Source organism: Tachypleus tridentatus, chromosome 13, assembly GCF_004210375.1.
Source record: "Tachypleus tridentatus isolate NWPU-2018 chromosome 13, ASM421037v1, whole genome shotgun sequence".
Lineage (NCBI taxonomy): Eukaryota > Metazoa > Arthropoda > Merostomata > Xiphosura > Limulidae > Tachypleus > Tachypleus tridentatus.
In genome coordinates this window covers 227,430,866-227,453,032 of record NC_134837.1, presented here as the reverse complement: position 1 = coordinate 227,453,032, position 22,167 = coordinate 227,430,866, and the positions used below count along the sequence as shown (strand labels likewise).

Genomic DNA, 22,167 nt, shown 5'->3' with positions numbered 1-22,167 from the left:
AGAGATTTGTTAATTTTCTGAATGGCAAGCTAAGAAACAACATTGATTTCTGTTTAAAATATTTTCGGTATATGTTAAATCAAGTTATAAGATGTGAGAAGTTATTTGAGAAATATAGAAAAGGTATATTCAGATGTATTATGAAGTGGAATTGACTTTTGAATATGGATAATTTTTAAAGTGAGTTTTTAGTTGAGTGAATTTTAAAATGAAAGAGTCCTAAATTCCAAAGAAATGTAATGATTTCTAAATTTATTGTAACTTCAAAGTGAGACGAGTTCTAATTCAAATGACTTGAAAATGAAAGTAGTTTTATATTCGGTTGAATTATAAAGAGAGAAAAGTTTTAAATTCAGGAGCGATCTTTAAACTTCATTGAGGTATAATTGCAATTCGTTTAGGACGTGAATAATATAAATTTTAAAGTGAAATTTTACTGTGTCGAGCTTTAAGTTAATATATATAATGCTTCGATTGCTTCTATTCCACGTATATTCTAAAAACTGTATTATTTTACAAACAAATTGAAAAAATAAAATTGCTCTACACGCGAATAAAAGTATTTTGTTCTAGCGCAAGATTTCACATCATCACATTCTTAACAAAGAAGTGAAGAATATATTTTGCCAGGTGTAAATATGTTGGTAGCAGCGTTTGCACTATTATTAGTCACTAAAAGTAACCTATACTAACAGTTATTCGATCAAGCTGTTCTTAAGCACAAAGCTACACAAAGGGTTATTTGTGTTGTGCCTACAACAGAGTATTGAAAACCAGATTTTAGCGTTGTAAGCCTTCAAGAGTAAATAATAGTAATACTTCTTTCTATATTAGACATACTGTTTAAAATATTATTTTTGTATTACCAAATTGTATGTTTGTGAGAAAAATAAATAAATTGCTGGTTATTCTCGAAGCTGCATAATTGACTTTCTAATGGTACGCCCGGTCTATTATTGTATTTGCCATGTCACTATGATCAAATTTGGGAAATTTCATCATATTAGTAACCTTGACAAAGATCAAACTACAAAAGCATATCAGTTAAATGTATTAATTCAACAGCACAATTTATATGATGAGAAAATTACAACGTTATTAATGAATTTTGTAATTACTAGGACAAACAACCGCTCGTAGGTCGGGTTTTCTGGAATAAAGGACATATACTGTTCTAGAAGGGATATGGTTATAGAAGGCATACCAACGCGCGCGCTAAACATGCTCGCCCTCCCAGCCGTGGGGGTGTATAATGTGACGGTCAATCCCACTTTTCGTTGGTAAAAGAGTAGCCCAAGAGTTGGCGGTGGGTGGTGATGACTAGCTGCCTTCCCTCTAGTCTTACACTGCAAAATTAGGGACGGCTAGCACAGATAGCCCTCGAGTAGCTTTGTGCGAAATTTCCAAACAAACAAACAAAGCATACCAACGATAAGAGAATATCACTAGAAAGATTTCCAAAAACTTGAGAATATATTAATGCCGTTATGTTTATTTGTTAATAGCACTCAGAAAAGATATCCCATTGTATTATATTAAATTATACTTCATTCATGATCGTGTTAAATATATAGTAATATATGATTGAAGTAAATCAATACGTTTTCGAATCCTTGTCGCCGAACATGTTCGTTCTTAGTGAATCAGGCTTGATAGAACTAACAGTGAGGGATTACGAACTGTAAAAACTCTCATGAATCTGAAAAGTAAGGATATCATCAATAGGACCATAAACACAATAAACCACAAACTACGTAATAAATCTGTACGATACATTGTAAGATCTGAAGTTGTACTTGTAATACTTTAGCATCAAAGAACATTGCGAAAAAAAACAACTTAGGACCTCTTCCCCCGGAACAGAAGTAAGTCCTCGGATTTTCAACACTAAAATCAAGGGTTTGATTCCCCTTGATAAACACAGCAGATAGCTCGATATGACTTTGCCATAAGAAAACACACACACTTAAGAAAAAAGTAAATTCTACACACAAAGAAACTTATCATCTCGCTTACAGGTGATGTATGATGATAGCAGTAAAAGTCTTACAATTGATGAATTCCTTAGAATAAACGAATTCTTTAAAAATATCAAGGTACCTTCTATAACGGACCTCCTGGTTTAGGTTGGACAAATAAAAAAATCATAAAAAATTGATAGTAGATGTTTCCAGAGAGTAAAAACGATGGCTCTTACAGAAATATAAGCCATGAAATAAAATAGAATAACAAAATTAAGGACTTGTCTATGGGCATCCCTATTTCACTTCTAAAGATGAGTAGAGCAACACGTTTTTGGGTGGAGTACCAGCAGATGAATAAAGTCTCAAGAAAGAATGAACGCCCGTTGCCAAGAGTTGACACTAATTTGGTTGCTTTATCAGATTAAAATAATTTTCAGTATTGGGTCTGTAGAGTGAAAACTAGCAAGTGATAATCTAAAAAAAATAGACTTTGGTGAAGAAAATATTTTGTTTTGTTTTGTGTGTGTAATAGGCTACGAAAAGTATTGGACAAAATGAGGAAAGAGTGCAACTAATCTAAATATTAGGTTGTCCAGAAATAAATGTCGGAATTCTCACGATGACATTTAGAAGCTGAATACTGAGTAATTTTGTGTTGGTTAGTTTAATACAACGTTTGTCGCTTACAAAATGTTTTAATTGGCTGATGTTTCAACTCTATTCACAATAAGTTTCACAGCCCCCAAGACAGCATGGAGAAGAAGGACTGATTTTCCTCTACGACTTCAAACTTGTACGAAAGGTTATCGAAACTACACGGAACATCAATCAGGCATTCGACCCTGGATCTGTTACTGAACGTACAGTTCAGCGTCAGTTCCAAAGGCTTCTACCTGGAGATGAAAGTCTTGATGACCACGAAGGTCCTGGAAGGAATTCATCCTTAGATGATAACACATTAAGGAAAGCAGTTGAGACAGACCCTCGCACAACAGTACGTGAGCTTGCAGAAAAGCTAGGCACATGCAAATCAAGCATTGCTAACCATCTGAGTATGATTGGAAAGACTAAAAAATTTTATAAATGGGTTCTACATGAGCTGACTGAAGATAAACAGAATCGGCGTTATGAGATTTTTGAAGGATGACGTTCTAAAAATTGAACGAATTGGGAATCGAGGTTCTGCCTCATCCACCTTATTCCCCAGATCTTTCCCCTACAGATTTTTATTTTTTAAAGCATTTTGACAACTTTTTGAAAATAAACGCTTTCAAAACCATGTAGCTACGGAAGAACCTTTTAGAGAGTTCGCTGACCGTAGAAACTCTAATTTCTACAGCAGGGTCATAAACGGCATCGTTAGACGTTGGCAAAAGTGTGTTGAAGCAAATGGTATTTACTCTGATTAAAGCATGATTTACAACACTAGTTTATACTTTTCCAAACTTTGCAGTTCAAAACCTGTATTTATATCTGGACAATCTAAAATCAAGAAATGAGATTTTTTCATCAATATAGTGGAGAAAGGGCATTAAAACCCAAAACAAGGTTGGATATGATTTGAAATAGCCAGCACTTCAAAACGTGTGTGAGATAAGAGTATTTTTTGGATTATTCTCCCAATGTTGTAAGTTAATAAAATCTTTCTCTGGTATAGCTTGCTCTCTATACAGTCTACTAGAAAAACAAATCACTTTTGCTAGACTGCTGATTGTAAACAAAGCCATTAAGCAAACTGAAGAAAAACTCCTTTTATTAGCATGCCAGAAATTTGAAAACCTAGTTTTAATGAATACATACACAAGAAATATTGTGGTAGGAGCAGTGTTATCATAACTACAGTAAAGAAAATTTAACTGCTTATTATAGCAAAGCAACGAATTATGCTAAAAATATACTGGATAACTCAAAATTGTTAGAGCTCCTACTTATTGCAGTTACTACCTTCCCAGACAGCTTGAAGTAGCTGATATATTTCTACAATCCAGGAAAGATATCATGGTGGTTTCAAAAACTTCTAGGGAAGAACTGAAGTTTCATACGTTGCTCTATATAGATCAATGGCATGATGATTCATTATAATGAGGATTTGTATTGTTAAATATTGTAAACGCTGTGAAATGAGAAAAGCGCAAGATTATAAATACAACAAATCTAGAGTGAAGCACAGCAAAATTTATCCAAAATAAAGTTTCTATCAGCAAGAAACCAATTAATACTGACAACCATTAGCTAAAATACACCCAGATAAAATATGTATTAAGTCAATTATTCGACAGATCAGAAACAGAACATAATAACTCTCATGACAGGCAACGATTCAGTTTGTCACCAAGACAAAAAGATACACAGGGTAAAGTGGGATTTATGTCAAAACAGGAAGATTCAAGCTAATAGAAGTTAAAATTCAATTGATGCTTAAACAATCATTACAATCAAAATACATTATCACTTTCACAACCTTTCAAAAGATGAGCATGTAAGTATTAAGAAAATAATAAAAGTTTCTACTAGGCTGAATGTCAGAAATCGTTTGAAGATTGTTTAGATTGTGTGAAGTGAAAAGATGTATAAAGGAAAGAAGATGGACAACTATATCAGTACGGTGTTAGAGCACCATATGTGAGAATTGAATCTTCTTGGTCCTCTACCACAGATAAACACAGAGACTACACATATCTTGATGGTGATGAATTGTCTCACCAAATCATCAGAAATATATATTGTTCCTAATTTTAGATAACGAGAAATCTATTTGAATTAAAAATGTATCTGAGAACCGCTGGTTTGGGTATTAACACTTTCACTGATAAGGAGAGAACAACGCTTCGGCTTACGAAGGTCGAAACGTTGTTCTATTCTTATCAGTAAAAATGTTAATACCCATACCAGCCGTTCTCAGATATATATATTGTTTCTACTATGAAAGCAAAAATTTTAACATAGAAACCTAATAAAGAACTTGTTTCAAAAATTGAGATATCTATGGAACCTCACTTAGATCAGTAACAAAACTTTGATTCTGTCTTGTTGCAGAGGTAAGTGAAACTCTTGGAACATAAAACACCAGAACATCATCTTTCACCCCTCTTCCGATGCAGTGATGGAGAATTACAACCATATACTCTTAAATCAATTGCTTATTTATGTGAATGAATATCAGGAAACATGAGATAAAAATCTTTTACTTTTACCTACTCGTGAGTGATACATGAAGTTACAAGCAACACAAAAGCATTACTGGTGTTTGGAAAAGAACTGGAAGTGACGTATTATATATTCTGTACTCTCACTTTGATTACCATCACTCAGCAGTCTGACATTGAATATGCAGTGAGGCCATATATGCCTCTACCTAACAAAGAATTAAGTCAGTTAATTATAAGGTGTAAAATCATTGTGATGTAAATTATTGTAAAAATTGATTATATTTTGGTGATATGCTATGGAACTTACTCCATACTTTAAGGGTTAAAAAGATTATGAGAATTATGGCTTATAGAATCCAGAAAAGACAGGTCATTTTAGCCAAAGGTTATTCACTATGATCATTGATAATCTTTGGAAGTACACGCAATTGGTTAATTAGAAACGAGACTATATAAAAAGTAAATGAACATATTGACGTTCCTAAGGTTTCTGTCAAGACCAATTCCCGAATATCTACATGTATGGAGCCACTCGCAGGTTTCCTCAAAGCTTCTTTAATTACTTCTTAAAAAACGATATTTTTTCAATAAACGATAGCACTTTCAGTACTTAAAAACATTACAGTCCTTGTCAATAAAATGTATGAACAATCTGAGCTCTGTACATTGAAACATTTTGACGCAATAAGTTGCGTATAACTAAAGAGCACAATCTGAACATTTTTTCCGTGCAATACTTCCCAGAAAAAATATTTTTTTCTTAGAGAATATTAAGTTTTTGACAATCTAATATGAATACTACGATTAGAAATTACTAGCAGAAACAGCCGCTACAAAAACTGTAGCGAGAGGATGAGGTTTCTGCTAGTCAGGAAGGTAGAGAAAAAGAAGCGAGGACAAGACCAATGTCGACAACGATCCAAAATGACACTGGATACAATATAACGATCTAGTGGCTTACATGTAGTGATTGTATTAGGTTTAGTACATTTATTTTAGTTAGATTTGTTCAAAAATTCAAAAAGGTGCAATATAAAGAGATCAGCCATAAAAAACGTGTTGCATGCTTCTCACTAACTAAGTTACGAATATTAAAATGGGTTTTCTCGACATCACTGAAGCTTCATGTTCTTTGTGTGGTCAATAACTGCATCTGGTTTCATTACGGGTTTTTTGGTTTTATAGTTCACTTTGCCATTCTACTGCGTATCATCTCTGTGAACGATACTAATCACTGCCACATCATCACTTGATTTTCTTCGCTCACAGTGACCATGCTACATTCGTGCAATAAACTTTGTCACGTATTTCCAGTTTTTTTCTCACAGTTCTACATTCCATTTGTTTTTGTGCGTCCATGAAATTACTCAAATATGGCGATAAATGTCGATGACAATTCCAGTTTCACAACAACATAAAACAAGTTCTATTCCTAATCCCTGACATTTCATTGGCATATACTGCTTGTAAACTAACCTGTCGTTGCATCAAACTTGAGATTCATCGATTACTAGCATATAGAATGAGTAAAATAATTTGCTGAATTTTAAAGTTATCATCGTAAACACTTCTCTAAGTTCCATTATTTAATTACTTTTAGATGGATGGGTTATTGTCAGTGAAGTGTAGAGACCTTAGGAGAAAAAAACCCAGCCATGTATTTACCAATAATCCTGTAGCGTATGTTTCTTTACAAGGGGCATCAATAAAAACAGGCCAAAAAAATACATAAAATAAATGCAAACGTACCTACTCATTTATGAATTCGGGAGATATGAGAGAATATAAAGTTATCCATTATGTACCTGTAGCATTTTTGGTTTGACAATAAATGACAAATTCCTGGTCAAAAGAGGTCTCAAAATATTGACTATCTTACTGAAAATTGTAACCATCGGTTCACACAAGGGGAATCTCATGTTGAAGAAGAGGAGGCAAGACTCTCTTTTCCATCTTCCTTCCCTGATGACTTGTCACCACCTTTTTTATTTTAAGGAATTGTAAGTTGTGATGGTGGGTGCTTGGTGTCATGACAATGTGGAGCCACTGGCTCATCTATATATTGCTCACAAGTGCTTATAAACTGTTTTCTCTATTTCTCTTCATAGGCTATCTTTTCTTTGCAAGATTTCTCTTCCTTGCACAACCAGTACCACAAGAAGTTGATGGTATAAATTCACTATCAGAGGAAGAGACAAATGCACACATTATAATGTACTAGATGTAACTGATTGCTGGGTAGAGCAAAGATAAACAGGAGGAAGCACGATGTGACATATGGGACTCTATATAACTGAAAAATTTCACACATTTGAATTATAGGCCATAGAATTATTAACCTCATGTAGGGTTCATTGCACTAAGAACCTCAAATGAGGACCATAGCACTTTATGGGTTAAATTTAGGAAACTGAACACAGAGAGACGGCCTATTTTTATAATGTTTTTCTTTAAACTTCTAAGTCTCCAGTCTGAAAACATCTCTACTTCTTAATATGAATATTTTATGTCAGAAAAGATTATTGTAAATACAATAGCATTACATTACCTAAGAAACATAAAAAAAAGTTCAAATGGATGTCTTTCCACTGCAGTGAGACACAACATTTTTTGCCATGCTCTTTTGCAATTTGTGAACATTTCATGATTTTTCAGGTAATTGTATTTCAGAACACAATCATTAGCAGCTGTGGAAGCTTTCTTCCTATACCTTCCCTCACACCATTTCATACAATCAGAATCTCTTTGTGCACCCAGCAGCTCACAGTAGACTGGTTACATTTTTTTTTCCAGCAGCCTATCTTGTCAAAAGTCTCTGCTCAAAGAAACAATAACTACTTTTTTTTACCATGGTGTTACTTTGGTGAAATCATACATATGTTGCAACAGGTAAGCTTTTAAACTGACTCTCAGTATGAACTTCCATTTACAGCCAAAAATTAGCTGATGCAATACCCAGTCTATAAAGCTGTTAATGTAATAATTGGATCATCTACAAAACAAATGTGCACTTATATGGGTTAGGATTTCAAATTAGATGATTTAGAAGAAAATTGTAATAAAATTGGGCAATAAAATAAATTTTTACCTAATGCACATTTAAACTGTGGTCAATGATCACATAATGCTTTTGGAATTAGTTTTAATTTCAATTACATGTTTATTTGGTTAAAGAAAAACTACAATATAAATTACTTCAAAAAGTAAGAAAGAAGATATGTCATACATCAAACAATTATATACTTGTTAAATAGCAAATCTTAACAGAGAATAACTTTCATAATTTTCTTGAGTGTCTACTGTTGTTATTTGAATTTTTTTCTTTCTTCTTGAAGCAATAAACAGTCAAATATTGTAATAAAGTTATTTACACTTATGGTTACATTGCATTTTTGTTATAGGTTTAATAAGCTAAGGAATGTTTAGATCATGGAACATTTGGAAAAGAAACTGTGGTACAGAACAAGCTGAAGAATGAGGTAATTCCACTGCAGTGCAGGAAACATGGGGAAGGGGAGGCTTTCATGTTAGCTTAAGAATAATGTTTCCTTCTTGCTATCACAACAGAGTATGTTGCATATCACTGTATAAGAGAGAAAATTGTACACAAAATATATTACAAAATGCATTAGTTGATTTAACATCATAGTTACTTAATAGCATATCTTTCCTTCTCCATGATACTTATGCTAACTTCTGAAATGTTTTCACCTAAAGAATGAAGAATTTACAGTAAAGGAAATGAACAACATTAACATTATTATCAACTTCATGTGCAAGTGTGTATGTGTATATTTGTATAGACTTTCAAAAAGCACTACTAATAGTATTAGTAATGATTCTCTTATCAGAATCAAGCATACAGATATTTGATGCTTTGTTCTTTTATTTTGCATGAAATCTGGTTTTACATCTTCAGAGAATAAACATTTCAACTATAACAAAGTTCTGGAGATCAGCTGGACACAGGTTTGATGGTAACACCTCTTCTAATCTGTCCCCACCCAATCAACCTAAGAAAACAAAAATTTATAACTTTAAAAGTAGAAGTGAAAGCACAAGGTGTTTGAACTTTATTTTAACTTCTAAGTACTTTGAGTTTAAACCACAAATATCCAGTTTTGAGTTTCCTCAATCTTGTAACTTCTACATAATTATATACCAGCAAGTCCAAGTTAAGAATAACCACTAAAATTTACTGATATGGAGAGAAACAATTTGTGCGTTGAAGGTTTATAAATTTAACATTGTTATTGTTGACACTAATAATAAGATACAAAAAGAAAAGAAAAAGAGAAGAAAACATCTTTTAACCTTCACACAATAAACCAGAGAAAGTTCAAACAATGATTTTTAATTTCTATAATACTTAACAAAACAAAATTATAAGTAGAGTGAAAATACAAGAAACACCTTCACAAATACTCTGAAAGACTAAGCAGTGGATACTTTATTTTCAAGTTATCTCGTACTCACATTATTGAAACTTACATTTATATAGGATACGAAGAACAGGTAGCATTGTGTTTAGATAATAAATTTAACTATGCAGCTCAACTCATTTCACCACTTTTCACCAAATTATTAATTATGTCCCTTATCAATAACCACGAACAAAAGGAGAATGAAAAACAAACAAAACTGGGCTTCTTGTAGTGTTTAAATGTATATAGGCATGATATTTCTAGTTGATTATAATCACCACTTAAAGAAACTTAGTGATGAAGGAAAGAATTTCCAAAACAAACAAACCAAGGTAACTCAGTGATAACTGGTCTTTAAATTTAAGTTTAGTAATTAAAATTGATAGTTTTACTTTTATGAGTTTAGCTTTCACAAAATACTTTTCAAATGATACACAAGTATAAAAATATCCCCAAGCCATTTTACCCACATCTGATATGAAGTAGATTAGCAATAACTAATGAAAAGTTTTTTAAAACCATTTTATAACAAAGCATACATATGACAATAAATAAAACTGAAGAAACAATTAACATAGATTCCACAAGAAACTAGTGTTAACGTGTATTTTTTAAATTCTTTATAAGAAGTATTACATCTGAACATTCTTCATTACAAACCTCAATGTTTGTCTACTCTTCTACTGAGGGCAATCTTTTCTCCAATTTCTGTACAAACAGGATTTGTAAGACTTATCTTGGCTAAATCTGCTTTTACAGCAAGAACACGTCCTCCAGTGGATAATGACCCAATGTTTACCATTAGAACTTCATTCCTTGAAAGTTTTTGAACCTACATATATACATATATTTAAACATTCAATTTTCACAACCATAAATCAGCGAAGTAGCTCTGGGATTTAGAATACTTTTCCAAACCAACCATTTTAGATCACAACCAGCGTCATTATCATTATAACAATAACTAATGATTCTTACTTTACCTACACCTGAAATACATCTGTATATTCTAATAAACCCAAGTTGTTTAGAAAATAGACAAAACCAAAGCAAAACAAACAAAAAAAAACAGTTTTTAAGAAGGATAAGCCCAAAAATAAAATAAACTTAGAACTTCATCTGTCATGAAAATAAAAATATACCAATTCCCTATTTCAAAATATGTTTGTAGCATGCTATCATTTCAAATGTTTTTATTTTTATGTGATTATCCAATTTCATAAGCTGAATTTTAACAGAAAAATTATAATTCAAGAAAAGCGACAAATTATTTTCCTTTACAATAAATTTATTTATGGCTCAGCATTTTATTACACAGTGTTTATTTATACATAGTTGCCACAGATCACTTTTAACTATAAAATAGAGATAAAGTGTATGCACGAGTCCTAAAGCTTGTATATCAACTGGAAATTTAATAGTTAGATATTACAAGCACACCCATGGCAAAACTCATGCATAATGTGGTACAGGACTGTATCATGCAATGACAACCTCCTTGCTTGATATTGTTGGAATGTATTCATTAACTGGGTGTTTTATTTATATATAAATATTTAAAATTATGTTAAATGTAAATATAAACATGTAGACTAGATATTGTTAGAAGGAACAACAAACCTCAAGTGAGTATGATCAAAGGTATAAGAAAAAGTGAAAGTAGGGAATATTTTGGATTTGTAAAATTAGAATCCTACAAGTTTCATTCTACATTTTGCTTTACTTGCAAGGCCTCTAACAGAACCAATGTACTTCTGGTTATGCAATAGGATCAATCCTATCTCAAATAAAAATACAAAAGTAAATCCTGCATCATATAAGAATGAATATTTTAGAAAAACATAAATGAATTACTCAACACTGAGTAACAATGTTTAGCAGTAGTGCATGGTATTAAAACTTTCTTTTATCTGTATGATAAAATATTTACCATCATTACAGGTCGTGTACCCCTATGGTGGCTAATGACACTAAAATACTATGAAGTACTATACAGATCCTGTAGAAAACTACTGTGGGTACATTAAGAGTGATTAGATTAATAGACTCAATAGATAATTTGAAACAAGTAATAAAAAGAATTAAGAAAACAAAGAAAATGAATATGAATATGAAGTGGTTTGAGATCTAGATCATGTTATAAGAATGATGCAACAGTAAATTAATGAAGTAGTTCAAGAAGAAACTGAGTGTATATTTGATTCAAATGAGCTATGCAAAGAAAGAGAAAGTAGAGCAAAGACAGAGCTTGCCACAGTGTACAGTATTATGGAACCTGAGAAACAGAGTTATAAATACTCACCATAACACATCATTCTCTGCACACTGAGCATTTACAAAAAACATATAATACAATAAATATTCTCATATTTTGCAAAAAAATCCCTGAATAAAGAGATTTGTTTGGCAAAATATGAGAAGGAATGTTGCCAACTTTCATGAGCCATGTATCAAATGTCAGAAATACAAGATATTTACAGAATTCCTGTTTAGAGAGAATGCAAAGTTTAACCAAAGAATTTCAAATGATGGTTATAATATTTTAGGATCCCCTATCTATATAGGCCACTTCCAATTATTTAACTAGATTTCTTGAGGTAATATGTTTACCAGGTCAGAAAGCAGAAACTATTGCAAATGAATTTGTATACAAAACTGCAAGCTTAACATGGAAGTCCATTGTATTCACTAAATTATAGAAGCACAAATTTCATTTTAAAATTAAAGAAAGAAATGTGCAAATCAGTAAGTGTAAAGAAACCAGAAACAAATGAATACCATCAAGCGAGTAATGGATTAGTAGAAAAAAATCAACAGAATCTCGTGACAATATTGAGGATCAGATAAAAAAAAAGAAAAAAGTGAGAAGCAGGTTCCATTATTATTGTTAGTTTACAGAAGTGCCATAAATAAATTCATACTAGAAAGCCCTTTTTTCTTACTGCTCATTATAAATGTAATGTTGTGTTCTGAAGAGAAGTTTCACTCAGAGTACAAGCAACGTTCCAGTGAGAAACTTAATGATTAGTTTGGATGAATTTTTAATAACTCTTGTCACAAAGATACAAGCCAGAAATATTGTCTGTTTTTGCATGTTTTAGTCTATGTTCTTTGAATCATTATTTAATTAAATAAATATTTAGTGTATTACTAGCACTAGTATAAAAAAGTAGGCTTAAATGTCCTCAACAATTTACAATATGAAAGAAGACTGGGTAAGTACTGTATTTATTTATTATTATAAAAGTAAAAATAGGTATCTATTTAAGTTAGTTAAGAGTAGATTAGGTAAAATAAATAATATCAAAATGTTTCACAAAGCACGCTCGCCATCAGCACATACCCCAACTAATTTACAACTTGTAATATGGATTGTAGTTTAATGCAGTTCAAAGAGTAACAAAATTTAATTATAAATAGATGTATATTGTTACAAGCTTAAAGCTATCTAGGATAAATGAATTAGATTCATGTCATTATTCAAAGTTAATTTAGATTTATTATTATTACTTTTTTGTGGTTATGAAATTGGTCAAATTTGACTGATCCTTTTTGAGTTAGGGTAGAGAAATTAACAGATGAAATAAAAAGTTTTACTTGAAAACACGTTTAAAATTTATTTAAATGATTTTAGAGATTATGCAAAGGAAACTTGGGATTTTAAGAAATGAAGACAGGTATTTGTAACCTTAACATGAAAATTACTTTTCACATAGATTATTCAAAACAAATAATAAATTGATGGACAAATCTTTATTTTAGTTTATTAAAACTATTTCATTAAAAAATTTTTTTGAGGTGAAAGACAATGTTACCTGAAAGACTTGAAGATACATACACTATACTGAAAGTATTAAATCTACAGAGGTCACATGGTTGGTCAAATTGACTGAGTCCATGTTTAGAGAGTTAGTAGAAATATGTATGTTAAAGCCATTTGTGGATTAAGCATTCAACCATTTCAACATATCAAGTTTAATATATCAAATTTATCTAATGAAACTAACTCTTCTGATAAGGGTGTTTGTGTGATATTTTGAGCTTCATCTATGTCACACTGTAAAAAATCTGTAAACATCATAATTTCATCACTTTCAGAAATAGTTTCATGTGGCAGAAAAAAAGGATAATGATGATCAGTTATGAAATTAACATGCTGTACACAGCTGTGATATTTCAAGTGTACAATTTTTTTGATACACTGTTTATATGTTACGAGATAAAAACAAACAAACAACATACAAAAAGAATCACAAAGGTTATGAAGAGAAAGTTACCTTGGCTGCTTTCTTATCACCTTCTGTTCTCACACCCAGAAGTCGACGCAATAAGAAGTAGGAGATTTCAAGTTCAGTGAAAATATCTGGTAGAGCACCAACAGCGCCAAGCACTTGTCCCACCATGCGGTCAGCTCTGGATAATGTGGGGTCAATCTTGGTTCCTACACCTGTGGATGAAACAGTTTTTTACCTGTAACTAATTGTCAAATATATCAACTTTCAAGGTTTGAGAGATAAATCAAAAGAAAAGTGTTAAAAGTATTTTTTCAGTATATAATGTAACAAGAGGGAAAAGTTCAATGAATTCTAATTCATGTTACGATCTCTTGATTAAATTTAATTACCAAAAATGTTATAATTATATTACAATCTTTCTTACATTAACTATTACAAATTTATACTGAAACCTAAAAGCAGCAATTAAAATGATAGCTTTTAAACTGAGCATCAGTCACACTGTAACTTGCACAAATAAAATTAGGCAAAAATCATTGAAAGATAATTTATCACTATTGGTAACAGAAGGGTAATCTAACCTGAAGTTAATGACAGTAGAATTGTTTAACCTAAAACCTACTGATAATAAAGTATTTCCTAACTCTTATAACTGATAGTAGTACTGAATACAAAATCTCACAGTTACAGAGAACAAAGCTTAATCTAACATTATGAACTGACAGCTGAGTGTTTGTTTTGGCACTACTGACTTTGGATTTAGAAGCTAACCTTACAATTACACACAGATGAATTTATCTAATCTTATAATAACTAATAACAGTATATAACACTAAAGCTAATGGCAGTAAACGTTATCTAATCATGTATCAAGTTTCAGATGATCTCATAATGCAATGTTACTGAAATAAAATTTTCAGGTATAAATACAAGATAAACTACTTTATATTACACACAGAAGAATTATGAGCTTTTTTTCAAGTTAAGTATTTCACAATATTTCAAAAAGTTTACTGTATACTTCACTTTATTTTTTTATATTAATCAGCAGTGAAAAAACACCTACAGGAAAAGTAAAACTGCCTTTATCAAATGCATTATATTTATACTTAATCCATTTCAAATTCATTATTACTTTTCACCCTAGTCATTTGTTTGGTTAGCATTTACAGGCACAAATCAACTAGGCTATCTGCACCAAACAGCTGGTAAAGAACGTAAAAGTAAAATTATTATAAAATGTAAAAATATGTCAAGTTAAAACAAAACAATTTCCAAGATAAGGGTGTTTGTGTGATATTTTGAGCTTCATCTATGTCACACTGTAAAAAATCTGTAAACATCATAATTTCATCACTTTCAGAAATGTTTCTTGTAAGGAAACACACAGGATGATAGGAATCAATCAAGGGTTAAATGTAATCCACATTAGAATGGAAACCTTGACAGTTCCACTGTATCAAAGTGGCCATTTTTACTTAGATTTACAACAGTGCCTTTTTTTTTTTAAATTAAAAGGAGGTCTGCCAACCTCCATGGATCCCGTCAAGTGAGCAAGACTATCAGTTGATAGTGTGAATGAATAATTAATCATTCTACACCTTGCTGCTGAAGAAGGGCTCAAGAAGATGCCAGAATATGGAACTGAAAGAAGTGGAACCAGGTAATCATGGGAAGGAATGGTGAGGACAGAGACAGGACTAGACATTTATTTGTCAACTTGCATATTGATAGAGGGCAAATGACTCTTCGCATGGTTGGAGAATTATTCTACTGAAGACACGAAAAGATATGTCTGCACTCACACTGCAGCAGTAGAATGTTGTACAACAGCATATGTTTGACATGGAGTAGGAAACAACATATTTCAAGCCTCTTAATAAGAAATAATATTAATGATTTTTAAATGCTGTATCTCTTTCTCCTTCTATCTACCTAGGGCAAGAACAACAGTAAGAAGAGTGGTAACCACTACAGTTAATGCAGTGAGGTTTCAATTCGCATTTGTAGGCAATGTGGTCTTTGACACCACAACAAGCATATGTCTTTGAATTACCAAACCATTGGCCTTGGATACATTTGAGAAGGGTGGAATATATAGCTATACCTCACAGTTCAATAACCTGCCTTGACAGTGGCAGGTGGACATGGTGATGTGAACCTCAAAATAAGAATGTTGGTAGGCAACACAATTTCTTCTTTTATCGGAGAAACCAGCAAGGATCTACAACTTGGGGATGTTCTTCAAATTCCTCTCAACAATAACTCTTTGTGAGAACTTCAAATTACCATGGGGAGTAATCTTAATGGGTCTATCCCATATTGTATTATACATTATGTATTACAATTCCAAATAACCAGAAATTTTAATTTAGAAGTTAATTAAATATCGATATGTATTAAGTTTATATTTGCCAACAAGATTGACACAAAGAATTTTCTTTCTTAACACAAATATATTTAAATACATACACACACACAAAAACAAAAAACAATTGTAATATCATTTATTACATGTTTGATAAAATTATTTATATGCAAAACTTTACAAACTCACAAAAAATATTCAGTCTTCTATCTGGTATGGAACTGAATATTTTATCAAAGTTTCAGTTTGATGAAGTGCAAGTTACTTTTACGTTGGTATACAAATATACCTCACTTGACAGGAATGATAGCTAGCTCTGTTCTTCACATGGAAGTTTTTCATCAACGACAATATCTAATGTCCTTGTAGGAAGACTAATGTCTGAAGTTGAATGGTTTGTAATCTATAAATGTTCTTGGTCAAATATATTTAGTTTTCTGATTAATAAGGGTTAACCATAATTATAGATTTCAAGGTTTATAGTGTACTGACTGTAGTGACCAAAAATATTTTATTACTGTCTCTAGGCACATCGATTTATAAGCTCTAAAGCAACATTCTTGAAAGTTCAATAATATTTGAATATATGCTACTATTTTAACAAAACATATACTGTTGATTCTTACTCTTGAGAATCTTCTACAAATTTAGAGAACAGTGGGACTTGTGCAATACATATTTAACAATATATGCTACATGCATTAAACTGAAACAAATGCAGATAGTAAATGTGTTGTGGGGTAAATGTTTCCACCAAGATGTCCCCAGAATGTAAGTTTTTGACTGACTTGGGAGAGCCAGCAAACCTCTCTAATCCATTTTGAATAAAAGGAGACAGACACCCAAAGGATTTATAAGATAAAGAATGACGGATTAAAAAACAAGGAACAGGATCTGACTGTGGTAGTAACCATGTAATAGTCGTCTATGTATACGTTGTTTCTTTATTATTTTATTTTGATGTGGATTTGGGAAATCTATACTAGACAGAGAAAGATTCAGTCCCCTTGCCCCCATTTACCATGGAGTCCTGCAAGGAGACACACTGCGACACCAAACAAGAACACTGCAGCAACTCCAGAGGTTTTGTGAGCACTATACTCAAACATGAGCATCAGCCACAATGTCTACAACACTCTTTGAGAATGTCCAATACAACTAGCCAACCCAAAGCCACCCATCTATAGGAACTGAAGAAGTTTGTTGGAGTTGTACCTCTCAACCATTAGGATTCTATATATACTTACACACTTACTTCAAAATACAATATGCAAATAACCAATCAAGAGCTTACAATGACCGTTAGTGATTTTAATAGCCATTTTAATCTATTAAAAGGTTCACAGATTTATGCAAACCAAGATTTCAAGAAGGTGGGTTGTGTCTTTAGTCTGTTAAAGGTTTCTTTTTTTTTTTCAAATGATCTAAATACAACTTACTAAGTTTGATAAATTATAGTGGAATTCTATGCTATCAATATAGTAACTTATGATTTTTTTGTTATTCAAATATATACATAAAATGTCAAAAATGCATTTTGTTTCATATTCTCCACACATGAAATTTTGAAAGATTTATCACTTTAGGTCCAGCAATAACCGAGTTCAAAGGTCATAGCTAGAAGAGATAATCACTTTACTTCTTTATTGTTTTTAATTTTGACAAAAAATAAATTGAATAATCTATTTGTAAATAGTAATAATCTATATACATATATAACGTATAATAATTGGAATGTGACTACATATTACAAATATTACAAAATGCTAATAAACTAAAACAAAGACTAAAGATCAATTTTATATTATTGGATACAGTAATGTGTGCATGTGCACAGTATCAATGCAAGTTATGTAACATATGATATAAGGTCAATATAATGAAAAAATAATGTTATGAGACTTTTGTTCAAGTTACTTTGAACACACATTTGTATTTTCGTGTTATAATCTGTAGTCATTCTAACACAGAAAAAGAATAATCTACATTTATCTCCTTATTTTTCTATGACAGTTACATGATCAGTCAAATTGACACACTCCACATATTTAAGGTAGAGAAAATAACAAACAAAATATAAAATCTTAATTAAAAACAAAAATTGGAAGTTTTACAAATTAAACAAATAACATTTGAGATTTTTGGGACAACGAAGTTTTTCTTCAATCATAACATGCACGAGCAATGAAACAAATTTGATATTTTCAAAAACAAATCTTTAGTAAAAATACTTAATTAAAAATTCCGATTTTTTTGCATTCAAAAGACTTGTAATGTTTACCAAGAATTATACTACATTTAGCATCAAAAGTTATAGTATAAATATTTAACATGTGCAAATGTGTATACGAATTCAGGTATATCATACCAGCCCCACTGTGAAAGGGTTAAAACTAGTCATACATAATATTTACCATATTAGGTTACATACCTAAGAAAGAAAATTTTCATTTTAGTTCTTGTAGCAAAAACTTTAATATATATACATTAAATAACACAAACTTAATTTAAAAGTTTTGGTGGAGTATCTGTGCAGCACCCATTATTATTATTGGGACATAATATTTAGCATTATAAACCTTCAGACTTTTTGCTGAGTCACCACAAGTTGAGGATACAGTGGAGAAATTACCTACTATTACAGTTCTGGACAGTAGTAATAATCTAATCTTTACCGATTAGTCCTCCTGGAACTGCATATAGAAGGTCGTTATGTTCTGCAAACAGGGATACAATCCTAGAATAGATAGGTTTGCACATCAGTTTTCCATCCTGGTCCTTGGAGACAATACCTGGACGAACTTCAATTTCTTGACCAACCTAGAGCACCACACAGAGTAATATTTTAACAAACTAAAGGAATGTGGAAGAAATAAACTAACAGTTAGTATAAATTGTTTGGATAATTTCAGGTTATCTTTGATGTTGTTTCAGTAAATAAAAATATATAAGAATTTATGTGTAATATTGCCAGTGTGCAGTGAAATGTATACAAACACATAATTAAGGCCATGTTAAATACCATCAGATCTAGCAAAAAAGTAACCATTGAACACGGCATGGTTAGATTTTTTCAAAAATGTTTTAAATTGATTAGTATGGGTTTCAAAGAAGAATAATTTTTTTCACCAAATTCACCACTATATTAAGTATAACTTAAAAGGTCTTGTGTGTTTACATTTATACACTAGTACAACCAATACTGGTTATTACAGCCCACATGGTTTAACCCTCTTTTACTTCACATCACAAGGTGTTTGGCAAGTTACATTTAAAATTTATTTAAACTATATTTTGTTCATGTTATACTAATTAATACAGCATAAAACTGTAGCTAATAATCCATGCTTTAGTAGTATAATATAAGTTCTTAATTTTACAAGACAATAAAAAAAATTATGAATTTTCCCTTGTGCAAAAATATTCAAGATTTTTTCTTTAGACATTCCCTCTTCTATATTTTATTTACCATCTCTACAAAAAGTACAAATTTATTCTTTTTGCAATGGGATCAATATGATATACCCAAGTTCATATACACATTTGTACATGTTAAGTATTTATAACTTTTGAAGCAGTAAGTGTATGTACCTTCACAAAATTTGACTGACCATGTAACCCTCATAAAATTTAGGAATAATAAATGATGTTTTTTTCATGCTAACATGACCATAAATTAAAACATATGAACATACAAATGATTAGTCCAAGTAGCATAAATCTCATTACATTATATATTTATTTTTTTTTTATTATATTGATCTTCTAAAGTCATGCCTAGGTAATATTATATAACTTACTTGCATTGATCCAGTGCATGTGCACTTAATGTTATCCTATCCAGTAACATAAAACTGACCTTTACAAAGTGACCTGTCTTGGTTGTCTTTTAGCAGACCAGTATTTTGTAATATTTAGTTACATTCAATTATTATACATTATATATACACATAAATTATTACTATTTAGAAATACATTATTAAACCTAGTTTTCTTAAAATATCAAACAGTAAATAAAGAAGTAAAGCAAACAATTCTTTCTTCCATGACCTTCAAACGTGGTTGCTGCTGAACATAGATTCTAAACCTTTTAAAATTTCATACATGGAGGATATAAAATAATCTTTTTTTTAAGGTTATTGCACACACACAGTTGAATAACAAAAAATCAAATTACTATATTGATACCAGAGAATTCCATTATAACTTATTAGTTTAGTAACTAGGCTGTATTTAAGTCTAAAAAACATGAAACTTCAAGCAGACTAAAGATACAGCCTACCTTTGTGAGATACTGATTTGAAAGAATGTGGTAATGCTTTAACAAACTAAAATAGCTATGAAAACTACAAGAGATGCATTCCAAGGTAATGACGGCTATTCACGTCATATTTTTAAGTAAATGTATACAAGTGATTGTTTACAAAAATGGAAAGAGGTGAATGGGGCCACTGTGTTTGATTCACTATGTAAGTCATATCTCAGTAAAATAAAAAGAGGTTTTTTTTTATATTCTTGTTCATCACTATTGGTAGTTTAAGTTCCTGATTCATATAAAACTAGACTTATTTTGAATCAAAAACATTTAATTTTAACCAGTACTGCATTCAACATACAATGAGTATCAAAAATGGATATATTTGTGTTCTATTAATATTTACTTTTGAAGTAGAAATTAACTCATATATAATACTAATGTTTGAATTATACTCTATGATTTGACTTACTGAAATAGATTCATAAAATAGTAGTTCAATAAATTTTTGAATACATGATGGCTGACATGATCTTTGACCTGTGACCTGTCACAAAAGAGTTAAATTAATCATTATAATGTTGTCATTCCTCAGGAAAAACATACTTTTCACAGACTTCAATATCTGGTTACAAAGCCATTGAATAGAGAATCAGACCCCTTTTGCCACATACTCTCTTTCAGGATTTGCCTGTAGTTCTGTTGTATTTAAACAGTAAATTATTCATAACCAGTAGGAAGCTTCAGTTTTCATCAACTAAATGTTATATTACACTGTTTTCCATACAGAGAACAATATTTTGCTGCATGTTTAACCTTCAACTCCACATGAAACCCATCAGCTAGCTAGGATGAATTTGCAATGGCACTTGTTGCATAGTTAGAAAATCAGAAAAACTGTGAGTTATGCAAGAGTCAGCATTTTGCATGTTATTATTCTATGTTCTTAGGTGCATTATGTAAACAAAAATTATATAGTGCATTACTACCATCTGTATAAAAGAGCAGAATTAGCTCTTATTGACATCGACAACTAAAAAAAGCCCAGGTAAGTATTTTTTTTATTTTTGATGTGTATTCTTTATTTATTAATATAACAGCAACTAAAATGTAAAAATAAGAAATGTTTTAGGTTTGTTAATGCTATATTATGTAAGATAAATAATTATAAAATATTTTCATAAGGTATGAATGCAAGCAGTTTGAGTAGCTCGTGGGTAATGAATTTTAATAGTTTTATGTGACCTGCATATTCTCCAAGTCATTTACAATCTATAACGGTGCAAAGAGTAGTCAGACATGGTTCAAAAACAAATGATGAAAGTTGAATATAAAGAGATGTATACTATTGTAAATTTAAAACTAATTGTGATAAACAAATGTAGTTTCATGTTAAAATATGAAGTCATTCTGAAAAGAAAAAAGCTAATTAGATTCTTTTAGTGGTTTTTTGACCTTTAGTCAGCACAAATGACCAACTTTGTACAGAGTTAGGGTAGAAAACAATAACACAAAGTTACTGAAGGAAATGATTAAAACATATCTAGAAGACTTGAGAGGTTATGCAGATGAAATTTGATTTTTTAAAATAAAAAAATTTTAATCTTAATATGAAAATCACTTTACAATCAGCTTAGCAAAAGAAAAATTTGATATATCCATAGACAAATTTTTAATTGAAATATTAGTAAAATCTTGTATTGAAAAAGAAATTGAAGGCAATATTAACCTTTTCCAATTTGTCCCTGAAGAATGAAGGTTCACCTTTTGAA

At 31.0% G+C, this 22,167-nt stretch overlaps 1 protein-coding gene across 1 annotated transcript in view; it reads right to left on the bottom strand.

Moving 5' to 3' along the window:
- Window positions 1–8,981: 8,981 nt before the first annotated feature.
- The window catches only part of eIF2gamma (eukaryotic translation initiation factor 2 subunit gamma), a 38,846-nt gene continuing 25,660 nt past the window's right edge, over window positions 8,982–22,167 (bottom strand). Inside the window, exons 10-13 of the mRNA XM_076482306.1 lie at window positions 18,816–18,960; window positions 13,815–13,984; window positions 10,198–10,369; window positions 8,982–9,126 (exon numbers count right to left, since the gene is read on the bottom strand). Coding sequence (XP_076338421.1) covers window positions 10,199–10,369; window positions 13,815–13,984; window positions 18,816–18,960 — 486 coding nt within the window. The 3' untranslated portion in view covers window positions 8,982–9,126; window position 10,198. The remainder of the gene's footprint in view (window positions 9,127–10,197; window positions 10,370–13,814; window positions 13,985–18,815; window positions 18,961–22,167) is intronic.